The sequence below is a fragment of the Sphaerodactylus townsendi genome, linkage group LG02, assembly GCF_021028975.2.
Source record: "Sphaerodactylus townsendi isolate TG3544 linkage group LG02, MPM_Stown_v2.3, whole genome shotgun sequence".
NCBI lineage: Eukaryota > Metazoa > Chordata > Lepidosauria > Squamata > Sphaerodactylidae > Sphaerodactylus > Sphaerodactylus townsendi.
This window is the reverse complement of record NC_059426.1, coordinates 116109171-116130829: the sequence shown is the minus strand read 5'-3', so window position 1 is coordinate 116130829 and position 21659 is coordinate 116109171. Positions and strand designations below refer to the sequence as shown.

General features: G+C 41.4%; 1 protein-coding gene across 2 annotated transcripts in view; it reads left to right on the top strand.

The window, feature by feature from the left end:
* Window positions 1–21659, top strand: part of LRP4 (LDL receptor related protein 4) — a 116512-nt gene that overhangs the window by 61952 nt on the left and 32901 nt on the right. For both annotated transcript variants that reach the window (XM_048486358.1, XM_048486357.1), the window contains exons 3-6: window positions 13733–13849; window positions 14249–14362; window positions 14953–15069; window positions 20994–21122. In XM_048486358.1, coding sequence (XP_048342315.1) covers window positions 13733–13849; window positions 14249–14362; window positions 14953–15069; window positions 20994–21122 — 477 coding nt within the window. The remainder of the gene's footprint in view (window positions 1–13732; window positions 13850–14248; window positions 14363–14952; window positions 15070–20993; window positions 21123–21659) is intronic.

The window sequence follows — 21659 nt, the reverse complement described above, 5'->3', positions numbered from 1 at the left end:
TATGTACCTATGATTGGTTCCTCCTGAAATGTGATAGGTGAAGAAGGCAGACTTTGGATGCTACATTTTTTCTGTCTCTCATGAAACTATTTCTGTTGGTTGTCTGACAGTTGATTTCACCACTCATATAACTTATGTAGAGGTCGATCTGCTTAAACTACCATAACTGAAAGGAGGGCCAGACAAATGTCCAGTGCTGTACGGAGTAATGTGTATCATGCCCCAGTAAAACAAAGACCAAAACTGTTTCTCATTAAACTTCTGATTTTTTTTTTGCTTTGTAAAACTTGTGCTAGCAGAAGTCACCACAGAAAATAAGCTCTTCCTCATATCCTTTGAGGACATGTCAAAAAGCAAGGATTTTGCCTCAAAGAGCAGTTTAGCTGTGGTTCAAATTGTCAGACAAGATGGCTATAGATTCCATAAAGTCAAATTGGTTGGATATTTTAATCTCCAGTGCGTATCAGGTAGAAAAATATAGAATCTTTCCCCAGAGGTTTGTCATTCTTGTAGCAACATATTATAGTACAATCACAACCCCTATATCTATCTGTTTCTGCCAACAAATTTTCCTCTTGCACAGGGATTCATATCACAAAGGCTGTGAATCAAAACTGAGGTGCCTACTAAAGTTCTTTAAAATCAGGAAAGTATTTTTAATATCCAGCCGTACATCAAAATTAAATCCTGAAGTGCAACTGGGTACTCTTCTTCCTAAATAGACAGAGCAGATATTTTCAGCATAGGGGACCCTTCAAATGACATAGAAAAGTTGATCGCTCAGATGAAGTTGCAGCTACTGCTCACAGACAAAATAAAATTTGATTCTCCAAAGGGAATTGAAAGGAAAAAAGGGAGAATAAGGTAAAAGACTGGATCAAAAGCTTAACTAGAAATAGCAAAGAAATCAAATTAACTTATAATTCTACTGTTTTTCATCAATACTTGCCTGCCAAATCAGTTTTACCTTCTTGTGATATTCTCTCTGTGTGTGTGTGTGTGTGCGTGCGTGTGTGCGTGCGTGTGTGTGTGTGTGTGAGAGAGAGAGAGAGAACATCTACCACTCAAGTTCCGCTGGAGTTTCATAAAATTATTTAGGGTGCAGGACAAGAACTAATGGTTCTGGAACTGTTTTGTGTCCACAAACTGTGGAGAAACTGTGTTGTGAAATGGGCAAGGAGAAAGCATCTATTTTGCATGAGTGGGAGCTGCATATCCATCTTATAGTATGTCAGTTACAAGAAATCAGAACTGGTAAGCAGCAAAAAAGGCGGTAGTCATAGGACAAACTGTGAACAAGATTCTAAGATCTGAACAGGGGGTAATCATAGTATTTGGTACCAGGTGCAAGTCTCAAGCATACATGATAGTTTCACTTAATTTGCACCTCTGGAAACTGTCCAGAATGTCCTCTCGGGTGTGTGGGGTGCCTGTTCAAGTGCTGTAATATAGGTTTGCTCCTAGCTGTGGTTTCCTAATTAACTGCACATGTTGCCTAGCTCTAGTCATTGTTTTAAAAATCCATATAAAGCAATTCACAAATCTCCCTTGTAGCTTTGCACTTCATTTTCAGCTATTCGCTTTTCCGACAAACCCTCTTGCCACTCCCCTGTTAGAATTCTTACTCCCACTTACAGAAAAGTAGGTTTGTCCTTGTTCAGTGGATTCTTCATAAGTCAGTTTCAGATTTTAGAGGGTTTCAACCATTACTAAATAATGACCACTATCAGTCTGTACAGGTCAATCCTAAACTGAGTTATACCCTTCTAAGACCATTGAATTAAATGGACTTAGGGTATAACTTTATTTAGAATTGTGGTGTAATTCTTTTCTCTCCCTGCTTTTTTTTGGCCTCATTTATTATATTAAAAATCTCTCAGAGTTTGGACAGTAATTGGGATGTGTTTTTAAGAAGTGAAGGTAGGGTACACTGACATATATAGAAGATAAAGCAGCAAGCTCAAGCCTTGTCTTATGGGGAGGGGGTATAATTATAATTTAACCCTTGATTCTAATTGTAATTGTGTAGCTTGCCTTATTAATTCTGCCTTCCTGCTGTTTATTTTCTCCAACAGTGGTTTTGTTCCTTTGGTTTATTTGACTTCATTGCTCTGGGTGTGTTTTTTGCAAGCATCCTTTCACTTCTTTGGAAAGTGGCAAGGCAAAAGGTCATCATCTCTTGATTAGCAGTTGAATTTGTTGTCTTGCCTACCTACTTAACAGCAGGGATTGCCTTCCTCTCTGTTCTTGGCTTCATGCTGTGAAAGGAACCAATTAGTTCATGTTATATTTGTTTCCTGCCTTGGATCGTATTTACAAGCTCCAGCACTACAATAATAGTAGCAATAAGCACCTTCAGGTATCAAAGCTGGGCTTAGATGTCATTTGGCTGTGTCTTCTTTCAGGTTGTCCCCAGTGCCTTTAGCTTTGCTAGACACTGTCTCTAATCAAAACATACTAGAAGCTTAGAGAATTGATCTTTGCTCCTGTAAAATGTGCCACCTTCCGAAATCCTGGTCAGGGCTGATATCAGATAACTCTCAGTAGCATTTTTTTTTCATTTCATGTTTGAGTCACAGTGAAAAGATCTGTGTGCATGGGAAGTTTGTTGCATGAGAAATGTGCATTAGTGTTATTTGTATAGTATATTTTGATCCTTCCTCAAAGGAACTAGAGGCAGTTTACATCATTCTAAACTTCCACTTTTTATTTTTGCAACACCCCTTCTGGTTAGATTAGGCTAAGAGAGAGTGAGTGGTCCAAGATCATCCAGCAAGGATCTCCCAGATTCTATGTGACACACTTATCCCAGCAGCACCCTTGCATGATCCAGCCAAGTACACCAAGGGAACTTTAGGATCTTCTAAATACATTGGGAGTGACAAAGAAGGAAAGAAGTTGTTTACTTATCTATTGCCATTCCTTGTAGAACTGCCACAAGCATTGTGAAGGACGGTGAAGAACTGCCACAAGCATTGTGAAGCACTAGGTGGAACACTCTTGCACTAGGCACCAGGTGTCTGGGGGGCCCCTGGCTGTCACCCCCACAAAAAAACTTTTCAGCAAAACTTGGAAACTGAATAATGAGAATGAGCCTCCCTGGGCTACTAAGATGGACCCACTCTCATTATTACAGAGGAATCACAAGATTTGGTTTTGATAATTACACAAAAAAACAGAACACCTGGAGTGTGATGAAGCCATTGTGTTGTAGGGTGTGTGTGTAAGAAAGTAGCCTATAATTCTGCTTATGCTGCTAAACCTTGTTTAATAAATAAGCTGAATAATAAATAAATAAATAAATAAAAGTAAATAAGCTGAAGAGACTTAAAATCAAAGCAGATGAAGAAAATAACCACTGCCAACTTTTCTTTTCCACACATTTTTGTAACTTTTCTTCATAGTTGCATAGTTATTTGTATCTATAAAACCTTGACATTTCTGCTTACTCAGAGGCAGACACTTATCTGCCCTTCTGGTAGAATAGGCTCTCTCCTTGTATACTAGTGCACAATAAATTCTCCAGTGTCTTTATTTGGTCCATTCTTAGCCAGTGAGCCCTGTCTCCCGCTGGCTAAGAATTTCCTGATAGGAACAATGGTGCCAACATGTAATTTTTAAAAATTAAATGGTCTAGAGCAGGGGTGTCCAACTCTGGCGCTTCAGATGTTCATGAACTACAATTCCCATCAGCCCCTGCTGGCATGGCCAGAGGGGCTGATGGGAATTATAGTCCATGAACATCTGAAGCACCAGAGTTGGACACTCCTGGTCTAGAGACTGACCCTGACATTCTGGTGGAACAGTGGGAAGATTGTGGAAGAATGGTTTAAAATTTATAGCATGTTACAATTTGAAAGAAAATTGTTATAAAATGATATATCAATGATGTTTAACACCAATTTTTTTTGCAAAGATGTATAAAGCTATGTCAAATAGATGTTGGAAGTGTCAGCAAAAAGAGGAGTCTTTTTTCATATGTGGTGGATGTATAAAGATACCAAGATTTTTGGAGGTATGATACTTAAGGAAATGCAAAAGATTTTGAAAATAACACTTTTTTAAAAACTGAGGCTCTTTGTTGGGAATTCTGGGAGAGAAATTTCCTAAGCAATTTAGAACTCTGTTTATATATATGATGACTGCAGCAAGGACTCTTTATGCACAAAAATGGAGTGGCAATAAAACCCCAGCAAAAGAGAACTTAGAATAGAAAAGTAGTGGCCGGGTTTGAAACCTAAAAAAGAAGTAGAGTGTAATTACCAGAAGGCATTTAAGAAAAATCAATTGAATTAATGTTTTAATTATATGCATGATTCTAGAGTTAACTATTATGCAAAGATGAGATAGCTGGAAGTTGTTGTATACTGGTTGTGCTCCTTTTTCCTTTTTTTGTATCTTAAAGTGTTTTGTTGGTTTTTCTTTTCATGTGAGTAAAAAAAGCATGTTAATTTTAAAATATTATTTTATTGTATCTGAAGCCAATTAGTGAAGGAACTGAAGCACTCTATCTGTTAAAAGCAGTTCAGTTGCGTTGATGTCAGACTGGATGTATGCCAGGCACTGAAGCAGGAAACACAGGAGACAGCAAAGCCAAAGCGTGTGCTGGTTAGGTTGATAGCTTCTGCATCTGTTGATTCATTTCTCACTGTTGGCACTGGAGTGTCAAATATACTAGTCATCTGGTAGGAAGGGTGAGATGTTCAGGTTTTAGTTTCTTGTAGTTTCCTTACACAGGCCCTCACTAGGCTTTCCCATGCATTTAAAAAGGCTGACTTGAGAACCACTCTAGCAAGTGGATTTTGGGGATGAAAATTGTGTTGTTAGATGCTCATGATGTTATGGGTACTTACCAATCAGTGCTCTGAAGCATTTGACCTCCAAGTGTACAAGAACTGCATTAGCAACTTAGTTCAGGTTGTTTCTTCACTGGGAAACTCTATCACTCTTCTCAACGTATGCACTAGGTGGGGTGTGTATCACTCCTGAGTAAGTAGGTCAAGTCAACTCAGTAGGACCTGTGACACCCCAGTATGAAAGTAACATTGTCCTGTTTACCATGCCAGAGTTTCTATTGTAGATGTTCCTGAGGCTAACGTATATTTTTGTTTGAGACATGGAAGACATTCTGGCACATTTGGGTACTCCTCTTCCCATCCTCCTAGGAGGTGATGGGGCTTTGTGGGACTTGACCCAATTCTACAGGGCCTGCAAGAGAGAGATGTTCCACTGGGCTTTCGGTTGAGGCCATCCATCCATCCATCCATCCATCCATCCATCCATCCATCCATCCATCCATCCATCCATCCATCCATCCATCCATCCATCCATCCATCCATCCATCCATCCATCCATCCATCCATCCATCCATCCATCCATCCATCCATCCATCCATCTGTTAATCAGGCCTTCCCCTTTCAGGGCAGTAGAAGGGCTGTAGAATGGACATATACACAGTAATAGTAGAGAAATATACAACTAAAAAAAAGACTTTTGTGTTCTAAAGATTTATATTCTGCACCTGTGTGACTTTCTGGCATGACCTGCTCCCCTGTCTACTTCTTTACCATTGTGGCAATTGTTCTGGAAGCTTCCCTTGGCCTCAGAATGGGTTGGGGAGAGAGTTAAATGCACCCAGATCCTCCCTTGTCTTGGTTGGCCAGCTCCACTAGATTGCCGACCTCTAGTCTGTTTTCTCCTTGGCCCTACAAGAGCCCTTTTATTGGAATGGTTGCTCCACCCACCTCCACTTCAAGTCCCTCTCTCCTTTCTTTCCCACCTGCCAATCAGCCAGGTGGCTTGGGTGATTGGCGCTGTGTCTCCTATGGGCCTCATCTCCTCCCAGATTGGACTTGTCTCATTGCCATATATGGTCCTTCCTGGTCCCCTTCCTTTCTGGAAATGCCACTGTTTGTTGGTTCCTCCTTGGCTGGGCCATTTGGGCAGACCCAATTGACACTGCCTTTCCCTCCCTGGGACCACTCTTGCCTCCAGGCTTTCTGAGTCTTTCCTGAGTTCTCCGAGCTTCAAAGAGATCTTGCTTCAGCTCCAGGGCTGTAAAGGTAACATTCGGCTCCAGTGAGCCCTGCTGATTGGTGGTGTTCCTGTTGCATCAAAAGGATAAGTGAAAGCGCCTTCTCCCCTCCTCCTTGCCTGGACATTCTCTGTGGCTCCTTCTTAGATCGTGGTGACCTGGGAAGGCTGAGGAGTGACTGGGGCTGCCGGGAGCCTTGAATAACCTAGTGAAAAACATTTTCTAGACAGTAGTATATAAAACTAATTAACGGCTAAACAATAAACTCAAATGGCAAGCAATAACAGAGACCTATGGTAAACCACCCAGCCTACCTCGATGCAATTCCCTGCTCAAAAGAAACTCTATGCGGTTGAGTAGAGTTGTTCTCTTTTTGATAAGAGGGACAGTGCAGAATGACCTGGCACATTGGTGGATAGTTGTCGGGATTCTATCAGATAGAATTGGAATAGATGAGTGGCCTCAACTAAAAGCCTGATGGAGCATCTCAGTCTTACAAACCCTGCAGAACTGTTTAAGGTCCTGCAAGGCCCTGGTCAGCCGACAGAGTTCCACCAGGCTGGAGACAGGGTGGAAGAAGCCCTGGCTCTGATTGAGGCCAATCAAACATCCTTGGGGCCAGGAACCACCAGCAGATTTTTATCAGAAGACCAAAGTATCCTCTGACAATAGTGATGCAGTTTCACAGATACAAGGGTCCCAAACTGCTTAGGGTCTTAAAGGTTAAAATCAAAACCTTGAACCTGATTCGGAATTCCACTGGCAACCAATGCACCTGCCACAGCACAGGTGTTATGTGATCTCTTACTGACACTCCTTTAATGGATCTTTTTGTTGTCTTCATTGTACCTAAGTATTTCAACAATAATAAACTTTGATATCTATTCTGGTAGCATTTGCATTATTCTCTCTTTTCAGTTCTAAAATATGTACCTGTCTTCTTTCCTTAGACCATAATTCTATTCAGATCTTCCCATTCTCCATTCAGTTAACCTCTTTCAGACAGCATGTGAAGTCTGTTAAACTGTAAGCAAACCTTGAAGGGGGACATACCTTGAAAAAGAGTTGTTCAGAATTAGGGCAAAGGCAAAGTTGATGATTGTAGGTCGATATTACTTTTAAATTGTGCAGTGGCAAGCCAGTTCAATGTTCAGCACCATTTCTTTTGCTTTGGGCTGGCAAGAATTTAGAAGGACAAAAGCTTGACAAAGATCCATGAAATTTCCATCCCTGCTGAGTGGCACCAAGAAACGTCTTATTTTCTCAGCTTGCAGAGTTGTGAAGTGGTTAGTAGCCTGCCGGATCTGCAGATTTAGATTCATTATTTGAGGTACGTGACCTCCTATTTTAAGAAGAAGATGGAAAGTGTGCACCTTGATAGGAGCAAGCCTGGCAGATTCTCCTGAGCCACATTTGTACATATGCCCTATCTCTGAGTATCCAAATTGTATGAGAAAACAGTGGGATATGCCCCTTGAACACATACCCATTGTGACTATCCATTATTTTTTTAGGATATCCAAGAAAATATGGATGACCCTATGTTTTGTCTGACTATATTACATTATTTATTTTACCTGTTCCTTTCTTAAGCTATTCAGGCCAGTGAATGTGATCTCTTGCCTACTCTCTGCTGTTCATTCTTATAACAACTATGTGAAATATGACCCCCTTTTGTGTTTAACAGAGCAATAATAACTGGCCCAAGGTGACTCGCTGAGTTTCATGGCTGCATGGGGATTTGAACCACTGTCTCCCAAATTAAAGTCTTCCCATTATACCAGACTGTCCATCTGTTCAGCAGAACAATAGCTGTTAGTTCTGAAGTACCAGATAATCTACATTGTCTTTCCTTAAACATTCTTCTGGAACCCTCAGAAATGCCACTGGATCTTGTATCAGTGTTCAGCTCAGACTAAATACTTAACTATCGTCCTGCAACAATAGGAAGGGGTATTTCCTGCTGGAATGACAGATGTGCTTGTTGCCCGCTGAAGAGGAAATAAGGGCCCCCTTTGTGTTTTTCTTTATGTCAAACCCCCCCACTCCAGTTTCCTTAACCTGAAGCTCATTTTTCATATTTTAGGGGAGTATTAAATTGGGAAGAACTGCTCCCTGTAGGGTTGGAATTTCATTTTGAGCAGTTGCCTCATGAGAGTAGCAACAGTTCAATGGGATAATGGTATCTGCTCTGAACCAGCGCTAATGGTCTAACCCTGTGGGAGCCAGAAGAATTCTCCCCCTGAGAGCTAGCATGCAAATTCCCTTCCAGGCGGCTACTGCACAGGCCTTTGGTGATTAGTCACGCTGGGGCTCAAGGCAGCAGACAGCAATACATATGTTGGGGAGGGGAGAGAGGTTGCAACCTCGAAGCTGCAGCTGAGTCCTGGGAGTCTAGTTGATTGATATACAGAGGCTGATTTGATGGGAGAGGGGCCAGCAATGTTGAGTTGTCGCTTCAGATGTTAGGCCCTTTTTGTGAGGAGGAAGACAATATTTCTTGAAGTTTGTGGAACTAAAAAATATGAATGATAACAGTCTGCTGCTTGTTGGACAGGATGAAAAGGTAGCTAAGAATCTGACAGAGAAAAGGATGGGTAACCAATACATACTTGGATAGACAGTGACCCAATCATGAAACATTTCTTCACTGTAATGCATTTAATCAGCAAGACGAAAAACCCCAAGTTTTTGCAGTGACAAAAGAGACAAATTCATTCACTCTTTAATCCACGTACAGTGTTAATTGATCTGAAGTGTTAAATAAGAGGTAAGTGGTGAGTGGTGTTATAGTGAGCACTTGTGAGAGGAGAAAAGTGGCATATGTTTGAGAGAGAGTATAGTGGGCCAGCTGCGAGTCCACGGCCCTTTGAGAGAGAGTACAGAAGGATGACACTGCTTGTCTTCCTTCATCCCAGCTAAGGAATTCTTACATTGGCCCTGCTGAATTCATTTGCTCCTCAGTATGTCCCATTTACAAGGAAAGGGGACCATTCTGCGTAGATTATACCAGACAGTGGCAGCAATCCTGGGCTGCAGAGACTGAGGACTGGGAAAGAAGTAAGTGACCAGAAAGATGCTACCAAGTTTCCCACAAACAGTGCATGAAAGAATCAACCCTCCCTCGTAGCTTATATCTGGTATTTATACAATTTATGGAGAAAAATACTTTATTTAGTTACTATGGTTAATACTGTTAGACCTATCCTTTATGAATCCACTGTAATGTGATCTTTGGTTGATCCTAAAACCTTTCCTTCCTCCATCATGTGCAGGTTGACCCCTGAGCTTGTCCAGACCTCAGAACGGGGATAAGAGGGGATTGTACCACATGGATACTTGCTGTCATAGGCCTGGAGAAGGATCCATTACTTCCTCTCGGGCCTATTATGCAGTCTGCTTTATATGGGTTAGGTTTGGGCCTGCCTCCTCCCCAGCCTGCCTCAATCCCCTGCCTTTTAGGTGGCTTTGCATGTCAGAACTGGATCAAGCTAGTCCCTTCCTCCTTGCTCCCCACACAATAGGTTTTCCCTGGGACTTCCTACCATCTCCTGATTAGCTGACTTAAAAGGACTGGACCAACTGACTCGGGACTACCTCCTGCAGACTGCCTGTTCCCAGTGGCTGTCCTCACCACTGGTTTTCACTGGGTATCTGCTTCTCCCGATGATGCAATGGGCTGCTGCTAGGCTAGTCTTCTTGAGCTGAGGCTCTGCCAGTTGCGGTAAATCCAGGACTTCTGCTCTCATGGCCGTCATCAGTCATTTCTCCATGACGATGAGGCTGTAGACTAGAGACGAGGGGTGGGCCATCTGTGAGCCCAGGGCCAGGCCGCCCACAAGAAGACAGAACCACAGCTGATAATCTTATTACATGGCCAGGCTTTTATAGGAAAATCAGTTTTTCATATATCCTGGTCTTAGTCTGTTATGAGGATTTTGAGATGAAATACATTACTTTATGTGTCCTGAAATCTACTGTTAATCAGTTTCTTTGGTTACCTTGCAAAGTAGTGTTATGCAACAGGTTCAAAAATGTCTCCTCATTTTCTCTGCACCATGTGTACATAAGAACATGAAGAAGAACACTGCTGGATAAGGCCAGCTGCATATTTTCCAGCATTCACATAGTGGCAAACCTGTTTCCTTGGATGACCAACAGGGAACAGAGGCCAAGGCCTTCCCCTGGTATTGCTGCCTAACACTGGTTTTCAGAGGTTTACTATCTGTGAATCCCCTTGGTCACCAGGGCTGATAGCAACTGATGAACTTGTCTCCCTTGAAATGGTCTAATCTGTGCTGGTGGCTGTTTCTGTGTCCACTGGTAGTAAAGTCTGCAGTGGTGGACACAATAGTTACAGAAACAACCACCAGCACAGGGAACTTTAAAAACTTTCAAAGCAGATTAGCCATAATCACTTCAGTGCACTGAGATTATTCCTTGAATAAATAATTCCTTTTCTTCATCCTGAATCTGCTGAACCTCATCTTAACTGTGTGATTGTATGAACCTCTATTATGTCATACCACCATCACCCCTCCCCCCCAAACATAGTTTCCCCCCAATATTTTCTTTGTGTGGAGTGAGTGTCCCATCCAAGATAGGAATACAAGAGACGTTAGCTTCTTATGGTCCACTCTTGGCCATGTAATATTTTGCAGCAGTTTTTGCTCTTCTTTTGTCTCTCACTTAATTAGTTTGTACTTCATGTTCCTCTGTTCCAAGCAATGTATGCCTACCATAAATGAACTGTTGGTAAGTGTGGGTCTTGCAAAGGAACATTTAAGTTCACTGGCATTTGATCTAAGACTCTGCAAGATCATGTAGTTGCAATCCTAAGTACGCTTTCCTGATAGTAAGACCAACTGAATAAAATGAACCTTACACATGAGAAAACTTTAGGATTACTTAATGTGTTAGAATTGGAGGGGCTGCTTTCCTTCTCTGAATTCATTTGCTCCTCCATATGTTACATTTACAGGGAAAGGGGACAATTCTGCATAGATTTTACAAGAGAGTCGCAGCCTTCCTTGGCTGTAGGGACTGGGGACTGGGAAAGAAGAAAGTCGGAACATCTGGAGTGTCATTTCTTGCCTTCAGGGAACCTACCTGTCTTCCCAGTTCTTGTGTTACTGATTCATTCATTCCCTTTCAGTGGTGGAGAGGAAGCCCATTTGATGACAGCTGGAAGATCATATCAGCTATGATTGGGCTGAGATGAAAGGTTTCTACAATCTTAGTCTTTTCCTTGTTCTTGCTTTTTTTTTAAATATATAGTTGAGCTAACATTGTTCCCTTTGGAGAATGCACCTGTCAGGAACAAAATGTTGAGCTGCTCCCTTCTTGTCGTAGCTGGCAGTCTTTGAAGTGCAGCCCTGACGAGACTGAGTGTTTCTTTCATCCTTGAGTGGAGGTTGGGCTAAGGTAGATTTATGCTGTCCTTTTGAATTCCAGCCTGTAGGGATGACAGCTTCACCTTTCTGAGGATATTTTCTTGTTGATGAAAAGTGTGATGGTAAGAGGCTGATTCTGGACCTTAAACTGCTCAACAAGTTTTTAAACATGGCCAGGTTTAGGATGCTGTCCCTTTCATTCTCCCTTTGTTATCCGGGGATGTCTGGTTTGCTGTTTTCATGTTTCTATCTACAAGTCCTACATGAGGTTTTAAAGGTTTGAGTGTGGGGGCAACTACTATGAATATAACGTGTAACCTTTTTATTGGCTACTGCTCCTTGTATTTTTACCAAATGTATGTCAAGTAGTGCATTCTAAATAGCAAAAGGCTGTGTGGTGTATCCCTATCCGGATTACTGGCTGTTTGTTGTTCTTTCCTGCCAACCCTTGGAGTAAAACCTGCTTTGACCACCCAGACATTAACTAAACTAGAGCTGATAACTAAACTAGAGCTGATAATCAATGCAGAAAAGTCCTGCTTGTAGCCTACTCAAAAGATAGAGGTTATTGGGGCAGTTTTAGATGCCAGAGCTTATTTAACATGTTTTAGATGGCAGAGCTTATTTACCAGTTTTAGATGCCAGAGCTTATTTACCATGTTCATGATTCAAGGCCATTCAGTTCTTGGTCCAAGCCTTTTCCAATAACAGATTTCAAAAGATCATCCACATTTAGAAACTCCTGGGGTTGATGGCTTCCACTGCCTCATGCCAGGTTGAACCTGAAATGTTTGTAGAACTGGTTTCGTAGAAAATTGAGGTCTAATGTAGATTCCCAGTGTTGTAAACGTTTAATACCCAGATAGTTCCTCAAATCTCTTCATTTGTAGGGGTCTCAAAATAATTTCCTTAAAGGTGTTGACCTGGATATCGTCCCTCATGATTTCACCATTTTCACAGATGACTGTTTAACAGGCTGGCAGACTTCCTGCAACTCACTGTGAACTTAGGGACATTGGTTGGTCAGGATCTGAATCTAATATGCATTTAAACCTTTTAGAAGTCAGGGTGATCAGGTACACTCTTGTATCTTTTGAAGCCACGGTTGTGGGGAAACATCTGCTAATTGTGATGGACAGTCCAGCAGCAAAGTTTTATACCAATAAGCAAGGGGGTACAGGTTCCATGTCCCTCTGTGCCAAAGTCTCTTGTTTGTGGCAAAGGGCCATATGACACAACATTTTCCTCTCCTGTGGCAAGAGAGATCAACAACACTGAAGATTTCCTGAGCAGACATGTTTCATCGACTCATGAGTGATCTCTCAACTCACATTATTTAATATCCATTTTCAAGGAATGGGGATTCCCTCATATCTATCAGGGCCAATGCAAAGTGCCCTCTATTCTTCTCCAGGGCTGGGATGGACACAGAGTCATTGGAGGAGACTTTTCAACTCTGTTGGTCATGTTGCCTTTATTATGCTTTCCCTCCTTTCTCTCTGATCCACAAAACCATAATAGAGTTGGTCTCAGATTGGTAAACAGGGATTCTAATAATCCCCTGTTGGCCAAAGAGGTTTTTGATTCCTACATTGTTGGAACTGTCTCGAGGTCCTGGCGGATGACCTCACAGTAGGGCCCCTACTCTACCATAGTGTCCCCTCCCTACATCTAGCTGCATGGCTAATACACCCCTTGGTCTGAGCCTAGATAAGATGGCACAGATTCTAACAGCATCACACAAACCTTACAGATCTTATGCTTCCAAGTGGATTCATTTTGTACATTGGGCACAGTCCCAAGGTCTATGCCTTGCCAATTGTCCTTTACCTGATGTTTTAGGTGTTTGTTATGGTTAAAAGAGAATGGTCTAGTCACTATTATCAAAGTACACCTGGCTGCAATCTCTGCCTTCCATGTTCGTTTGGGCTCTTATCCTGTGTTCTCAGCCCCTGACTCTCAAGAGATTTTTATGTGGTTTGACTAATTTCCCGCCCCCCCCAGTATTTAAGTTTCCTCTTTCTGTCTGTGTTTAGTTTTATCACAAATTATGCATAAACCCTTTGAGCCAATGGCAACAAAGGTAGAAACTGAAATTCAGAGGAGCCCAATTAAACATTAACGCAGGGGATATTCCTGAGTGCAGCAGCACTGCCCATCTGCAAATATCCCGGAATCATTTTTTGCTTCTTTTTAGCAACTGAAATGTTCAAGAACTTGTTTATTATCAAATGTGTGGGATTGCAAAAGTAAATCAAGTTTATTGAAATCCACTGGGGTTGCCTCTGTTCTTTTTGTCTTGTAGTGTTGCCCACTTGCTCCCCATTGGATTTCCACTGCGACAATGGCAAGTGTATCCGTCGTTCATGGGTCTGTGATGGAGACAATGACTGTGAGGACGATTCTGATGAGCAAGACTGCCGTAAGTTACCTCATCACAGGTCTTAATATATAAAATCATTTTGTTGGTGTATTTTCAGCATTGCTGAATCCTGCTGTGATTAATGTGATTAAAATCTACAAAGTTTATTAATGCTCCTTTTAATTACTATGTTGTACTCTCTGATCCCTGATTCTGGACATCAAATGGTGTCATGTGAGCTATTGCCTACCTTGTCCCGTGGTAGAAGAGAGAGAGTTCCACAAGCCCTCAGGAATTCTTTTACTGCCCTTTTCTTGCCTTCTTTGTGCAGTTGGGCTCCCACAGCAAGGTTGTGCTCCATATTTAAAGGGGGTGTTCCAAGGATGTTGGTTGGCACAGATAGTAGTACTGAATAAACTAAACCCTACATTATGTTCACTACTTATGTTTAACCCTCAGCACCCCGGGAGTGTGAGGAAGACGAATTCTCATGTCAGAATGGATACTGCATACGTAGCCTATGGCACTGTGATGGTGACAACGATTGTGGGGACAACAGTGATGAGCAGTGTGGTTAGTAGCCTGTTCGTGTCACTAGGCTCTGATGCAGCTTAATTCTATAGAACAGCTATTTTAGAACAATTTTTTGTAAAAAGTACTTGCTTGGGCTTTAGTCCAGTGGCGATATTTATTCAAGATATTTACGGATGGTTGGCTGGTTATTTTGGCTCACTGTGTGGGTCCAGTACAAAGATAAATATTAAGCTGTAGGTATGCTTAGAGTTTGAGATTTTTGCGAGGATAACAATCTCTTAAGGTAGGGCTAAACAGTTGACTTGCTAGATTAAGGAGTTTGGGACTTTTCTAAAGTCCATTGCTTGAGAGCTGGGGCTGCAATTTTTATCTCTTAAGCCAAACCACATTGTGATATCATCAGTCTGATGGAACTTTTAATGTTTTACATTACATTTATTTGGAATCCCTGTTAACTGCCATTTTAAAATACAAACCCTAACAGTAAAAAGAGGAAGCAAGCAATTCTTGATTTGTTCAGTGAACTTATTTGTGTGCTTGGGAATGTTAAGGTACTCTCAGATTGACAGCTAAATTGCTGGGAGGGTAGAGCATGTGACCTTTCAGCTGAGCTATCTCTGGTTTTGCAGATATGAGAAAATGTTCTGACAAAGAGTTCCGCTGCAGCGATGGCAGCTGTATCGCTGAGCACTGGTTCTGTGATGGCGATGCAGATTGTAAGGATGGCTCAGATGAAGAGAACTGCCGTAAGTACCTCCCTTTTTCAGTTCCTTTGGCAGTCAAGTTCTCTACCCTGTCCATCACCCAGGACCTTCTAAAACACAGGTGTCAAATTTGCGGCCCTCCAGATGTTCATGAACTACAATTCCCATCAGCCCTTGGCAACTAGCCAATGCTCATATTGGGAGGGACTGATGGGAATTGTAGTTCATGTAGTTCCTGAAGTGTAGTTCCTGAAGTGTTCCAAATGTTTATTTTAGAACAGGGGTGTCAAATTCACGGCCCTCCAGATGTTCATGAACTACAATTCCCATCAGCCCTTGGCAACTAGCCAATGCTCATATTGGGAGGGACTGATGGGAATTGTAGTTCATGAACATCTGGAGGGCCGTGAATTTGACACCCCTGTTCTAAAATAAACATTTGGAACACTTCAGGAATTCATGGCCTCAGTGTTGGGGAACTGTTATTATCACTTAGCTGTTGTGTAACATAGTAGAAGATCAGCAGTGCAAATATGTGCAGTTATGATGGTGTGAGTTATGTTGCTACCGTTTTAATGGATTTTAACGTATTTTGATTTTTATTGTTCCTTATATTGTATTGTTTGTGTTGGTTTTATTGTACACCACCCTGAGCCCTTCGGGGGTAGGGTTTTATTGATAGTTTAATACTGGACGCCGAATGGTTTTTGTAGAACGCTGTAATTTCATGCCTTTAATGATGTTATTTATATTAATTATTTACTGTTTATGTAATATTAATTTGTTGTTCACCGCCCAGAGCCCTCAGGGGATGGGGCGGTATATAAATATGATAATAAATAAATGATGATGATGATGATGATGATGATGATGATGATGATGATGATGATGATATGCCTAAATTTGGCTTATCTGAACTCCTGATCAAACTCCAATCTGCATCCCTGCTTATCATTATATTACTCTCCTTCCTTGATAGCACCATACATATTTAAAAAATTGAAATGAGAATGGATATTTGTAAAAAACAAAACAAAAAACAAGTCTTCCCCCTTCCATAATAGTGCTTTCTACCAGAACAGTTTGTTTAGAATGGTTCTCTTAGGGAAATATAAATGCAAACAAGTGAATTGAAACTGAAAATACATATAGGGGTTCTTTTTAGGAAGAAAGCTGCACGAAGTCACTGTTCTTTTCTAGGAAAGAATAAACATAACTTTAATTATGATAAACAATTTCCATTCATATTTTTAAGAACAAAAGAGCCCTGCAGAATGAGACAAATGATCCATCTAGTCAAGAATTCTGTTTCACACAAGTAGTCCCGGAGGACCAACCAGCAAGGCACAGGAGCTGATGTTGCCTCCTGGCACTGGTATTCAGAGGGTTGCTGCCTCTGAATATAAAGATTCCCTTTAGTAACTATGGTTAGTGGTCCACTCCCCTTCTCAAGCCATCTGTGCTCATGGTCATCACTGCTTCCACTGGCATTAAATTCTGCACTTTAATTTCCCATTGAGTAAGGTACTTTCAGTATAGTCTAGTACAGGGGTAAGGAACCTGCGGCTCTCCAGATGTTCAGGAACTACAATTCCCATCAGCCCCTACCAGCATGGCCAATTGGCCATGCTGACCCAGAAAACTGATGGGAATTGGAGTTCCTGGACTATCTCAGAGAGCTTGGAACGGTAGACCCCAGTCTAGCTGGATGAGTTAGTGCCAGATTAACATCTGGGAGACCGAGGTTCCTGTTGCAGGTTGCTGGGGAACTTTGGGCCAGTTGCACATTTTTAGCCTTATCTACCTCACAGGGTTGCTGGGAATATAAAATTGATGAATAATGTAAGCCACTTTGGATCCCTGTTGGGGAAGAAGGTGGGATATGAATAAAGTAAATAAATTATTTTTATCCATCCTGACATTATTACCTATCATCTAATATTACTTGAAAAACATGTATTTATTTATTTAGACAATGTACATGCTGCCTATCCAGAGTTATGCTTGGGGTGTCATTTTATATACCTACCAAAAAACAAAAATGTAACTGTATTGGCCTGTGTGTAAGGGATCCCTGCATTCTTCGTTTGGTGAGATTAGGGTGACAGCAACACATTGAACAGTGTGTGCTTTCCAGTGTATAGCGTGATGGAAGGAAAATGTAAGTTAATTATATGTTACCATTTCCAGCTGTTTTTCCATTCTATGTGACGAAGCCTTTAAAAAAATAAGCACCTGTTATTCTCTTATGTTGGCCATTAGGTTGCACTTATGGTATTTCTCTATTATATTTTAATAGTCTGAGGCTGTTTCTCTGTATTGTTCTCTGGCCTTTGGTACTTTGTTCTTGACCTTGAATAATGACTTTGTGAGCTTGGGAAACTGGTTAGAATAATAAATCAAACCGTTGGAAGGGGCAGCCTGCTTCAATTCATTCTGTCTTTGTGGACAGCATCCCAAGGGTCTTTATCTGTCCACTTCTCCAGTCTGTGCGCACTTGGATCTTCCCTGCCAAACTTCTCCTTACTAGTTAACTAAGAATTTGTCCAGTAGGTAACAGAGTTTGGAGTTAGGGAGTATTGCGAGAATCTGTGGGTCATTTGGCACTTTGTTCAAGTTTCTGTTTCTATTACTTTGTCTACACCTTATCTGAGCAGTAACTCACGTCTGTGGAAACTGTAGGATTGTCCTCACCAACCTCTGCCTCAAGGGCATTTTGAAATTGTTCTAGATAGGAGAAAACTTCAAAAAGGGGTGTGTGTGTGTGTGTGTGTGTGTGTGTGTGTGTGTGTGTGTGTGTGTGAGAGAGAGAGAGAGAGAGAGAGAGAGAGAGAGAGAGAGAGAGAGAGAATCTTGGCTGCCAGCTTCTGAAAGGCAAGGGTGGGGAGCAGTGTTGTGTGTGTGTTGGAGGGAGTGTCTTTTATCTCTCTAGATAATGAAAACTGGGAGAGAGCCAAGGCTGTTCAGATTTCAGAGTGTCAGGTCTCGAACCTTGAAGCAATAAACGGACTCTCTATTGTTGATCAGCAGCGTTTATTTGATCGGAATCGAAGCACCCAGCTTGGCAAAACCAGTTCTGGGGATCCTGGCTTTTGCTACCCATTTTATTACAGTGCTGACCCCCCCCCCCTTTCCCCCAAAGAATGTGAGAAACAGTTTGGAGCAGAGGCGTCCCAAGGTCTGCAATAGATAGAGATAAAGCCACCTGGCCCCCTACCTCCACAGGACAGCCGTAACAACCCTATTTCCCATGGGACTAGACTAGAGTGGCAGGGGAAAGCCTAGTTATCTATACAACTGTGAAGCCATAAAGCAAGGATCAAGAAAAGAATGTCCAAGAATAGCAGTGATAACATATAGCAGGCTGATTATATATATCTTGTAGGGAGGTAGTTACATATAACTTGTAGCAGTTACATTTAGGAATGCATCTTGATCACTAGATACAATCCCTTTGACACAGAGCTAGTAAACAGCTCAGAGAGGCCAACCTTGCTATCTCCTCTCCATTGGCTGTGCCTTCTTCATATGGTTATTAATATACGGGCATGGCTCAGGGATGGGAAGGAACAAATAGTTCAATCTTGTCAGGTTTAGTGACAGGGTAAAAGTCATTTCAAACCATCCTTTACATCTGTACATTTCTAAATCTCTTTCTAATAGTTTGCCTTCTTGAAAAGGTGAGTATGGCATTGTTCCTCAACTACTAAACTTCAGTTTTGAAGTGTAGCCTGTCTTTCAAAATAGGAATAGCAGCTACTCTCATTCGCCCCCAAAATGCATATGCTTGTTAGTGTTTGCAGCTGATGAAGATGCATAGTCAGCAAATTTTACCTAAACCTGGTTGGATTCAAGTGCATTTCACTCTTCAGTAGTCATCTGTCACCTTCTCTCAAATGCTATTATATTTCACTTGTACCTGAGGATCAAAATAGTTGAGGTTCCTGTTGAAAATAACAATGTCTAGCAAGCACAGGAACTGAGAAGAAGACCCAGCAAGGGCCAGGCAAGCAATCAGCAGGATAAGGCTGTAATGTTAGAAATCCTTCTGTCTTTTGGTGTCATCTGTTGTCTGTTCTTAGACTGATATTCGCAGGTCTAATTTCCCCCTTCTTCTGAGAAGTTTCTCCCTCTTTCCCTAACTAGCCAGGTAGCTGAAGGCTATCCCTGTTTTTCAGCTTTCCTATCTGAAATATAGTTCTCTAATTAACTTCATTTTTAATCAGCGAGTCTGCCACTTCTGTGCATAATTAACACTCTGCCAAGACTGCCAAGAGTAATTCCTAGTAATTTTTCGTGCTTAGGTATAGTTGTATATGATCCCTGTTCAGGTCATGACCAGAGGAGGAGTAGAAGGAAAGGGAGTTGAAATTTTTTACCTGCCCATGATCTTGATAGTCAAAATCCAACTTCCCATGTGGTTATAGCATTTTGGACAGATAAGTTATGGAAAAAACCACCTGTATGTCCATTAAAAGGTTAGTAATAGTGAAGGGCAGCAGTTTTTTTAATGGCAAAACCATGCACAGATGGAAAAATTAAACCCTGTCTTCTAGCCCATCCTGAATTGAAGCCATGGAATTTAAAAGGCTAATGGAAATCTGTGGTCTCTTTTGCATCTGACTTGACCCTTGAATTTCTAGCTTTTTTTCAGTCTTCATCCCAAAGTCACCTTTATTTCTTCTGGGTTTCCTAGAAAATCTAATGGTTTGTGTTTTGTCATAATTATTTTTAATTTTCTTGGACCTTGCAGTAGCATATAGACCACATTGTCTCACAGAGAGGGTGTTGTCTTTCTGTTCAGCTTCTCTTGGAGGGTTCTTTTCTGTATTGTTAGAAATTGCTTTGTGAGCACTGGAACAGCATTGTAACACCTTTGTCTTAATATGTGGTGGGTCCTCTGTACAGGGCCTGTATGAGTCTGGGAAGGATTCTTACGTGAAAAGGAGATGGTTGTTCTGGTTTCATTGGGAGAAAAGTCACCGTTCAAAGGCTTGGCATCCTTATTTGGCAAGATTTATCCCTTGAAAGAGCTACTTTACTTTTCAATTTTACAACTTGGCTAGCTTCCAACCTTGGTATAGCCAAATATATATGAGTATGACACTGCACACAGGGAAATTATAGTTGTATGTTTCCTTCTAGCTATTTCAGAGATTTATTTGCTTTGCAAGCATTTGGAGAATCGCATAACAGTGTCCTGAGCATTTGATAAGCACCTCGAACGTTGGTGGTTCATGGCGGGTAAACTAACGTACGGTGTGAAGCATATTTCAGTTGCACCCAGCAGCTAATAAATTGTTTAATTTTCACACAAGTTCAGTGCACTGAAGCCTTCAGTTTGGGCGATGTCTTACCTATAGAATGGGCCTTGTTTTATTTCTGGCTAAATTCATAAGGAATCAGAACTGCTGATGAGCTGCTACAAGACTACATTTCAGTGGCCTAATGGTCTGTCTGCTCGTGGGTGCAGTGAGGAGTCTACACTTCTTTTTTTTTAAGTTCAGCATGTTTAACTACACGTGATTCAGTCCTGGATATGCAAAGTCATAAACCTGACTCATCATGTGGTAGATGGCTATAAATCATTGCCTGAGAAGGCAGAATGAATAGGAGCTGTGGCACAATGGGCAAGCACTTAGAATATGAACACTTTCCTTGAATTATTATTTTTTTTGGACTGTGACATCATGACACCACAGTCTCATTCCTGATGTGGATGCCTGTGAAGTAGTGAATGCACTTTAGCAACCAAGCTTCTTAATTGAAGGCACTTGAGCTTCTTTGAAGGTGGCACTGTGACACCATTCCAGTGCAGTGCCTGGATAGCTGCGTAAGGGCACATATAACTTCTGTAATGCCACCCAAGTCCATACTTAATCTCTGTATCTATTTAGCCGTTTTTAAATTGGTGATGTCAGAGGCTCAAACTTATTGCAGTCTTGTAATTTCATTCCCTTTATTAGCATCAGATATTCCAGCACCTACATGTAACCTGGAGGAGTTCCAGTGTGCCTACGGTCGCTGTATTCTGGACATTTACCACTGTGATGGGGACGATGACTGTGGGGACTGGTCTGATGAATCTGACTGCTGTAAGTCAACCACTGTTGAGGCCATGTGATGTGTATGCTGAGGAGAAATATTTCATATGCTTCACTAGGAAAATGAAAAAGATATTTCATATATTCAGGATTGGTTGTACAAATCCAAGAATTGGCATATATTTCCTTTTAGTGATTCTATTGGAAATGTTTATTTCCTTGAAATTTAAGATTTGAGTAGTAAGACAAGAAAGAAGTGGAGAGTTATGTGTTAGATAAACATTAAGAGCTTTGAGGATATGGACTACAAGCTACAGAGCACAATTTATGCCTCCAGATACTGAAATCCCAGGTAGCATGGTTGACTTCTTCGTTGCTGGGCTGAAAGTTAAGGAAGAGAGGGAGGGAAAGGAAGTAAATTCAAATGCCAGAATAATTACTGTGAAGTACCATTAACTTGCTGTGGGAACCTATTCTACTTTTGTGGGATAATATTAATATCTTTTGCCAGCAGCAAGTTCCAGGTCAGGAATTGTTCTCTGTCACTGTGGGGCAATACAGTGACAGGAGCATATAACTGAGTCCATT